We start from the raw sequence: 9466 nt of genomic DNA, 5'->3' as shown, positions 1-9466 counted from the left end.
AGTCCCACAGGGAAACCCACGCGGCGGCTCCCTCCCTTCCGTCTTTGCCTGCCTCCGGACCACGCACATTGCACAGGTGGGGATCCGGATGGCGGAGAGAGAAAGGAAGAGAGAGAGAACGAGGGATCGCCTCATCACGTTTCGAGAACAGCCGCCGCTCCTCCCCTCCCCTCCCGTCTGCTTGTGTGGCCGGGAGCGGAGAGGCCGGAGCGTTGGCCAACACGTGAGGCTCATGTGATGAGGCGGGGAGGGAGGAGGGAAGGCGAGGCGAGGCTCGTCCCTCCCTCCCTCCGGTAGCAGCCAGACGTGCCTGGAGTCACAGGGTAAAAACGCGTCGCTCGCCTCCGCCCCCTCGCTCACATTTAACCCAGCCTTGCAGCCTTCCAATTACTCCTCTCAGCTCGCCGGCGCAAGTGCGCCCCTTGTCAGCCCGACGCTCCAGGTAGCCGGGGAGGACATGAGCAGCCGCCGACGCCGACGCCTCCAACACCGCTAACTTGACTTCGGCATCCCCTGCTCGGTCTCGTGCGGCGGCTTCCTTTGAGGCGGGAGTCTTTTCATTGGCTTCGCCTTGAAGTGGGAAAAGGCTTTCCGGCCGGCCAGGTGCCAAACGAGCTTTCGGAGAAGCCGAAAACCCCAATGGAGAGAATCCCCAGCGCTCAGCCTCCTCCCGCTTGTCTGGGCAAACTGACTGCCCTCGACGGCGGCGACATGTCCGGGTAAGAAGCGCGCTCCGAAGGGCTTGACTGACTTTGCTTTTCCCGGGAAAACCACTCGGTTCGCTTGCCCGGCGTTTGTCCCCGAAGGCTTTCTCCTGGAGGATAGCGACGCCTGCGCTATCCGTCTGGGAGAAGAGGGGAACTTCGCCTTATCTTACCGGCGAGTTAAAATAATCGTTTTTTTTATTTAAAAACATATATTTTCTTATTATTGTCATCAACAGGTTGGACTTCGCTCACATGTATCAAGTTTACAAGCCCAGAAGAGGCTTAAAAAGAGGGGACGACAGTAAGGTAAATGCAAATTACATGTTTTGCTTCAATTTCTTCCCAGCTGAGGTGAATGACAGTTTCCCCCCCCCTCCTTTTTTAATGCAGAATTGGGCTTCTGCTTTTAAAAGAGTTTGCTGGTTTAGAAGAAAACCCCTCACTTGGGGAGGAGAATGCATAAATGGGGGGTGGGGGTTTACAGGATTAGAGGTCGTGAGAGGATGAAATTATTGTAGTCCCCTCACACTATGAAAATCTATTTGGTTAGAAGTGTTGCCTGAAAGTATTTTCCTCCACATGTCTGTGGTAAATGCTCTCCCAGAAAAGTATCTTGGTTCGGGAGATTTTCCTGCTTGCAAAGAAGATGTTTCTATCTTCTTCCATTTAATTTCAATTTTTTTTATGTAAACCGGTCCAGCTCTGAGTGATGTTGTCCCCCCCCCCTCTCGTTTTTTCCCTTTCAGGAGACTTACAAGTTGCCTCACAGGCTCATTGAGAAGAAAAGGCGTGATAGAATTAATGAATGCATTGCCCAGCTGAAGGATCTTTTACCAGAACATCTCAAACTTACAGTAAGTAAAAATTTGGCCACTGTCCAGACTTGTCTGTCTTTTCGGAGAAGTTAGGCTGAATGGATTTTTGTATGGATAAAAGCGCCACCTAGAGGATTCCTTGGTCACCGCAGATGAAAGTGAAAAGGGCTGTGCCTGAGTAGCATTGCAGTTTTGTGCCTCTTATGAGTGTTTGGTCTTGTAATTCTGAAGAACATGCATGTGAGGTTCAGAGTATACAATTCCTTAAATCTGACAGGAGACCACGATTTATTTTGGAATGATTGGGTAGCTTTGATTGCACCCTTTTTTTTCCTATGTTACTATATTGTTGCTTCAGATTCCATGTTGTAATTTATCAGAAAACTCCAGAACTTTCAAACTTAAAGTTTCCTGTTAAGAATCTGTGATAAGATAAGACTGCAATCAATTGCCTGCACACTTAAAAGAATAAGGAAAATGTTACTTAAATGTTCCAGTTTCCATTTGAAAAATTAGTCCTGATTTGGGCTTTGTATTTGCAATGTATTCCGATTAGTGTACATTCAAAGTGACAAAGTTATTGGAATTTTTTTTAAAAAAAAAACTTTCTCTTTAGTTTTATTGTTTTATTTCTTCTAGTTTTTTTAACCTGAAATAGTTATATAAACACCACTGGTAATTCCTGTTGCTGTACTTATTTGCAGGGTAGATTTAAGTAGCTTTTCATCAGAATCAAAGTGGATTTCATGGGGAACGTTTTGCTGTGTTTAATTCAGTCACTGCCCATTTCCTTCCATACTTTGCCAGGACATATTGCTCCCGCATTCTGTTTCCTTCAGCTAACCAACTCACTCCTTTCCTGTTTTCAGACTTTAGGACACTTAGAAAAAGCGGTTGTTCTTGAACTTACCTTGAAGCATGTCAAAGCATTAACCGGTCTTATTGAACAACAGCAACAGCAGATCATAGCTCTCCAAAAAGGTTTACATGCTGGTGAGTGCTTGTCTTCAACACCTTTCATAGAGTCACAGATGCCTTTCACATCAGAATTCTCTATTAAAAAAATAGTGCTGCTCATTACAACATGCTTCTCGCGGTAAAGGATCTTTATCCTTGCCTCATTTTTTTAAAAGAAAGAAATATGAAGCTTGGCAGCCGTTGCCCTTTCATTTTGAATGTATGTTCTTTTCATTCAGGGTGAGTTCTTTATTTAAGTTTTGAACACTTAAAAAAAAAAAGGATTGGGCTACTGAGCCAGATGTCATCTGTAGACCAAAAGGACTTTTTCTTATATAATATTCCAGCAGCCTAGAAACTGGATTAGTTATTGCAGTTCCAAATTGTCAAGAAGTTCCTCTCTCATTTCTTTTAAGTCTGCTTTCTTCAAGCTATATTCTGTTATCCTTTAAAGCAGTCCTCCGAATGTATTGGGGTGGTAGTTCCCAGAGTTTTATGTACATTTGGAAGTTGCAGTCCAAATTAATTGGGAGAACATTTGAATACAATTGCTTTCAAGTTTAAATTATTTTATATTTTTACCCAATATTTTCTTCTATAATTGAAGGAGCCCTTTGCTTGGATACTACTAGAAGTAGCATAAAGATACTGTCCACATTAGCAATGACAATCCCTCGTGTAAGATGTTCTAGATGTAATAACAAGGTAGACAGGGTAGGAATTGTGGAAAGGGGGATATTTTGAAGAATTGACTTCCTGGGCCAAGAACTCCCTACTGTCTCTCACATTTAGGATTGCTTACTGCATGAATGACTAGCAATAGGTGGATGGCCCTTTCTTATGGTATTGTGAATGAGCTCCAGGAATGTGGAGAGCCGAGGTGGCGCAGTGGTTAAATGCAGCACTGCAGGCTACTTCAGCTGACTGCAGTTCTGCAGTTCGGCTGTTCAAATCTCACCGGCTCAGGGTTGACTCAGCCTTCCATCCTTCCGAGGTGGGTAAAATGAGGACCCGGATTGTTGTTGGGGGCAATATGCTGACTCTGTAAACCACTTAGAGAGGGCTGAAAGCCCTATGAAGCGGTATATAAGTCTAACTGCTATTGCTATGTGGAGGAAAGGTCATATGAAGGGGCGGATCCATCCAGTGAAATAATCTAAACATTTAAACATTAAGCAAAACGTGCAATTACACAGGGTTAATGTAAGAAGTTCTTTTGCGTGTAGTTAAGTTGATTTATGTCTGCTCTCATTGAAGCCTGTAGTACTCTGATGTTTCAGTTTCCCATTCACTAAAAAGATCTGACAAGATAGTATCCTATAAAGGATTCTTTTTCATACCACTTTATTTTCATTCTATTCTCATCTGTTAATTGGAGACTTACCCTGATAAAGAACCAATTTCATTCGGCTGCTTCTCCCCTACTCCAAACCTGGATTTTTATATTCCATTGAAGTGATGATTTTTTTCATTAAGTACAATAATACCTCAATTTCATCCTTAGACACTCATATAAATTAACCCATTACAGCCAAGTTTCCTTCTGAAGCAGTTCCCATGTGCATACTTATACATGGAAGGGAGATGGGGTGACTTAATGGCTTTTCAGTAAATATACTTTCTTAGAGCAGGGGTGTATGACATTCTCATGTTCACTTTGGTGCATCAGATTAATTTGTGACTGATGTCTTTTCAGATGAGCTGCCACCAAGGAGTCTTGAATCTAGCCAAGAGATATTTCGGTCGGGGTTCCAGATGTGTGCCAAAGAAGTGTTACAATACCTGGCCAAGCACGAAAACACCAAGGATCTGAAATCATCTCAGTTCATGACCCACCTACACAGAATGGCAGAAGCTCTGCAGGGTGGGATCAGCCGAAAGCCTGGAGACGCCACCCCAAAGCTTACAGATCTGAAGGATAAATCTCCATCTCTGACCAAAGCTGCTGAGGCACATGGGAAAAACTGTGTGCCTGTGATTCAAAGGACTTTTGCCCATTCCAGCGGAGAGCAGAGTGGTAGTGACACAGACACAGACAGTGGATATGGGGGCGAGCTAGAAAAAAGTGACTCTAAATCTGATCCACAGTATTTCAAAAAGGACACGGAGCTGAAGTACACTGCCCAAGAGAGAATCACTTCTATTAAACAAGAAAACGAGGATCCACCAGCAAAACGGACCAGGATGGACATGGCTGAGGATGAAGACCACTTCAGTAGCAGTGTGCTTGGCTCTTCTTCCAGCAGCTTCTTAGGTCCTCATCCCCACCAGCCTCCCCTCTGTTTGCCTTTTTATGTTTTCCCTCCCTCAGCGACAGCCTACCTGCCTATGTTGGAGAAATGTTGGTACCCGGCCTCCATGCCTATCTTGTATCCAAGCCTCCCAACATCCACTGCAGCACTTTCAGGGTTAATGAACCCAGAGAAAATGTCTTCTCCTTTGCTATTGCCTCACCGGCTCCCTTCGCCTATGCCATCCCATTCCCCCATGGACTCTACAGCTCTTCTTCAAGCTTTGAAGCAGATGTCTCCTTTGGATCTGGAAACCAAAGACTAAGCAAGGAGAGCCTTCTCTCGTTCTATTTGGTTGAGTTTTGAAATTATTTTGGATTTCTCCCCCATTCTAAATGGTGTGTGTGGGAGGTTACGTGCCAAGTCCTAGAAAAGATTTCAAAGAGGCATCCCAGTTAGAGAAAAAGAGGAGAGGTGTGTGTTTTATTGCTACATTAATGTTTGGATATGCTTTTACCTTTCAGCTATCTGAAAAAACGTTAAATCAGCTAGGATTATACTTTGAAGCTGTGAAAGAAAACAAAAAGATTAAGCAGATTTAGAGAGCATGCAGAAAGAAAACACTGGTGTGTCAGATGAGGACTTTTCAGGTAACGATCTCGAGAAGCAACTATTCAAAATTGGATTCAATGGCTTCAGTAGCCTTCTGGCACCACCAATATCTGAGATCTTAACATCCAAATAGATAACGTTTGTTATAGTATTGCTATGAATCCTTCCAGTAACAGTCATTGGCTAGTAAAGCATAGTAAGTAATTCAGGGAGGTTTTGAATCTAGTTTCTTGCCTATTTCAGCTCAACAAAATCTCCTCCCTCTGCCCCAAATACTGTCTGGAAGTTTTGTTTAGTTTGAGCTGCTAGATAGGTACTACTACGAGGAGGCCATTTTGGAAAAAAAACAGACCACATACAGTACCTTCTTTTCCTTATTGCAAACATTGTTTCTCCTGATTTTTGGACAAAAGCCTCTGGGATATTCGCTAAGAAAGGACATTGGCTACCATAATAATTAGTTACTGGTCCACTTCTGACCAACATAAAGTGTCATCAGGTTGCTGCTTTGATATGGGAATGGCTGTTACTCTGGATCTAAGTCTGTTGTGAAGTATTAGTAGAATCCTATTGTCTGTTCGGTTCTCAGTTTTTCCCCAAGTGTTGTACTACCTGAAAACAATCCAATATATTTTCTATTCTAAAGTGGTTTCATATCTGTAGTTGAACATACATAGCTTCATTCTGTTGAATGCTAATATAAACTGATATCTAAATCAACATCATAAAACACATTATAATTTGACACAACAGAGGCCTTACTTGGAATATTTCGAGACAACTTGCCCTTAACATGACCATATTATGCAAATCCAGAGCCATTTCAAACATATCCTTTCAGCATCTTCTTCTTAGACCTGCAGGGATCTGAGTGTAGCATTTTATATTAGAACCAGAGACAGTTTTCTTGGTTATAGCAAAAACTGGACAAGTGGGAGCTGATGAGAGAGAGAGAGAGAAAGTGTGTGTGTATGTGTGTGTGTGTGTATGCATCATATTTCCCCATCCACTCCTATCCATTCAGGGCAGTACCAAAATTATCTTACAAAACTAAAGTTTCTAGTTAGGGCAGAAAAGTTTATGTTAGAAGAGTCCTTCCCTCTGCATAAGTTGAGCGAAACATTTTTGAAAAGACAATTTCCTGCCAAGGCTGGTTATTGAAATTGGATTAGAGATTGTAAGAAGCAGATGAGCAACAATCTCTCTGAAAGGAGGAAGCACCTCTTCCTTATGTGGTAAAAAAGTGTGTGGTATGATTTTAGGATAAAGACCAGATGTGATATTCTAGGGTTTTGCAGTCTTAAGAACCACAGCCACTCCCAGGGATGAATTGTGAGTCACAGACTGTGGTCTTTGCCTCCTGCTTGTCATCTTGGTTGCTGGAGCCTGACAGTGTGAGGGAGATGCCTGCCATTTTCCTGGAAGATGGACAGCAGAGCAACACAGCACAATAGAAAAACTGCCAACCTATAAATTGACCCTAAATGGAACACATCCTGCAGGAAAGAACAACCCACCATGATTCTGAATATTAAAAGGTTTGAAAGATGAGGTGAAATGGTGGTGTTAGTAATTTGTTTTGAGGAAGGCCGTACTGTCCTCTGATTTTCACTTATATTATTGCACCTACTGCTAGAATGCACTATGCTCAATTACAGGTTGTGTTTGACCATTTATATTTTATTGTTGGTTTAGAAAAAAAACCCACAGTTTTTGTACACAGTTGTTGCCTTTCTTTGCAAAAAAAAAATCTATTATAAATGTGTACATATGCATATTCTATGTTTCAGAAGTCTATTATTTGTAAAACTACTTGAGTTCAAAGAAAGTGGGAAATATGAATGTATTCCTGTTTTTTTTTTCTTTTTAAGGAGGGGAATGTCTTGTTCTTCCTCTCGGGAGAAATAGAGTGTTTATATTTTTGGAACCTTCTTGAAGGTGGGTAGAGTGTAAATATTTTTATCAGAGTAAAAGTTAAGTAGTTGTTTAAAAAAATACTTAATAAAATTATTTTCCTGTGGAACTTGAGTACTTGTTCCTCTTTGTTTCTGAAGAACCCGTTGATTGTAATAAGGCGGAAGTGTCTAAGGTGGATGTACTTCTAGAGAAATAGAAAAACAATCTAACTTGAGTTTAAGTCCACTTAACTGGACTCTACTGAAACAAGAGGTCAACTGAGATGATAAGATGGGCATACCATCAAAGGACTATATGTCAGTTTCCCATGTGACTCACTCACACTATGGTAAGAATGTAATCATGTGCCTCTTCACTCCCCCTTTTTTTAATGAAAAACACGGGGTTACAGTGGCCTCATGTTCTATGCATTGTTTTGTTTCTATTTCATGTGATAACCAATGTTCTTGGGCCAATTACAAAGCTATGTAAAATGGGGAAAGCCAATTTTAAAAAAAGATTAACAAGTAATAGAAACTACAAGTACTATCCTGGTATAATGAGGCATTATTTTAGATGTCTCCATGATTTGCCTGGAAGAAGAAGGTGATCTTACGATGATGTCAATGGATTAATATGGCCACCTGGCCGTGTCTTGTTGAGGTAATTCCATAAACTGGGCCTTCAGGGCCCTCACCCTTGTTACCACATATTTAACTTTAGTTGTCAAAAGATCCCAAAGGATGATCTTCAAGGATGAATGGAATGTTTTTTTTTTCATTTTAAAGTTTTTTTTATTAGTTAAACATTAAAAACATTGGACATAGTGCGACATTTCTGGCATAAACGTTTCCATATAGTGATTAGATCTTAAAACAATTACATTTTATTTCCATTACGTAGGTGTATGTAGTCCGATTACCTTTCTGTTGATCCTTTCTTTTGTACAATTACTAATCATACAAATACATATCCTATTCCTACCTATCACACATTCACAGGATGAATGGAATATTTGATCAGCTACATATCAGACACAGTATAATTTCGTCCCTTTAAAAAAAAAAACCCTCTAAAGGGAGCTCCAAACTAGTCTGGTAAAAACACAAGTGGCATAAGAAATTGCTCATGTAATTTTGGCAACTGAAAGATTGCCAAAGATTGAGCATTTGCTTATGTTACTTTTTTCAATATTATATTTCTGTTTAAATTGTAATTACTTCTAAATTTCACGTGTATTCATAAATGTTACCTACCTCTTGACTATCTTTTCTGCATTGCTACTTTTTGGGGGGGGGGGTGAAACACATGGTTGTCCTGTTTTTGCCATCACTGTCCCTTCAGAATGAATGTATGTGGCCTTGGAACTGCCCTGTATAACATTGTTGCCCTAAAGGCATGTCCTTGCCTCTAAATATGATAGAAAGGCAAAGGCATTTCAGAAGGAACAAAAGGCAGAGCCCATCCTCGATGCCAAATAGTGGCGCCACTGAACTACAGCAGGACAAGCTACTGCTTGCAGAGCAATCACATCAGCAGATCTTCCTAGCTTACCTCAATGGCAAGCCAATTTTTCCATTGGCTCACCTCTAAATACTTCATTATTCACTCATATCACATTCAGCATTGAAATCCTCACATGGTAACTCCAAACAGTGTGTCTATGGAGATTCTCAGTCATTCAGATCATGGCTGTCCCAAAGGTGCTTTTTTTTCAACAGGAAACTGGACTTTCTGGTTTTTCTTTGAAGATGTTTCGCTTCTCATCCAAGAAGTTTCTTCAGCTCTGACTGGATGGTGCGGAATGCCCCACTATCCAGTCAGAATTGAAGAGGCTTCTTGGGTGAGAAGCGAAACATCTTCAAAGAAAAAACAAGAAAGTCCAGTTGCCTCTTGAAAAAAAAAAGCACTTTTGGTCAAAACACTTTGATTTTCTTTTAATTTTCTCTCTCTCTTTTTTTTATTCTATCAATAAAAAATTTGAGGTAGTGGTTCAGGTGCCAGATTAGAGGTGTAATTCCACTTTAGACACAGAGCAAGCTAGGTGATCTTGGACCAGTCACTCTCTTTTGATCCTAAGGAGGAGTACCACATCTGAAATCTAAAAGCACAAATCCAGGCAGTTACAGTAGCAGGAGTCAATGCTGAATTGAAGGCATCAAAAATAGAATAAAAATCTTGATATGACAAGATTTGTGCTCATATGGGTAAGTATAACCGTAACCATCTCACTTTTTGAGGCTTGGGC

General features: G+C 41.1%; 1 protein-coding gene across 1 annotated transcript; it reads left to right on the top strand.

Annotated features, from left to right (window-relative positions):
• Nucleotides 1–305: 305 nt before the first annotated feature.
• Nucleotides 306–7350, top strand: BHLHE40 (basic helix-loop-helix family member e40). Its single transcript, XM_032210916.1, has 5 exons — nucleotides 306–719; nucleotides 944–1013; nucleotides 1454–1561; nucleotides 2392–2515; nucleotides 4176–7350. The coding sequence occupies exons 1-5, from the start codon at nucleotides 640–642 to the stop codon at nucleotides 5033–5035; spliced, it is 1242 nt and encodes a 413-aa protein (XP_032066807.1). The 5' UTR covers nucleotides 306–639; the 3' UTR covers nucleotides 5036–7350.
• The last annotated feature ends 2116 nt before the right edge of the window (nucleotides 7351–9466 follow it).

The sequence above is a fragment of the Thamnophis elegans genome, chromosome 2 (assembly GCF_009769535.1).
Source record: "Thamnophis elegans isolate rThaEle1 chromosome 2, rThaEle1.pri, whole genome shotgun sequence".
In the NCBI taxonomy this organism is placed as follows: Eukaryota; Metazoa; Chordata; class Lepidosauria; order Squamata; family Colubridae; genus Thamnophis; species Thamnophis elegans.
This window is presented reverse-complemented; position numbering and strand designations above follow the sequence as displayed.

Bases quoted from the DNA above. Each gene is read 5' to 3' on its own strand.
- BHLHE40 (XM_032210916.1), top strand. From the start codon at position 640: ATGGAGAGAATCCCCAGCGCTCAGCCTCCTCCCGCTTGTCTGGGCAAA. The intron at 1,562-2,391 runs GTAAGTAAAAAT...TCCTGTTTTCAG, and splicing joins CAGAACATCTCAAACTTACA to ACTTTAGGACACTTAGAAAA. The intron at 2,516-4,175 runs GTGAGTGCTTGT...ATGTCTTTTCAG, and splicing joins CCAAAAAGGTTTACATGCTG to ATGAGCTGCCACCAAGGAGT.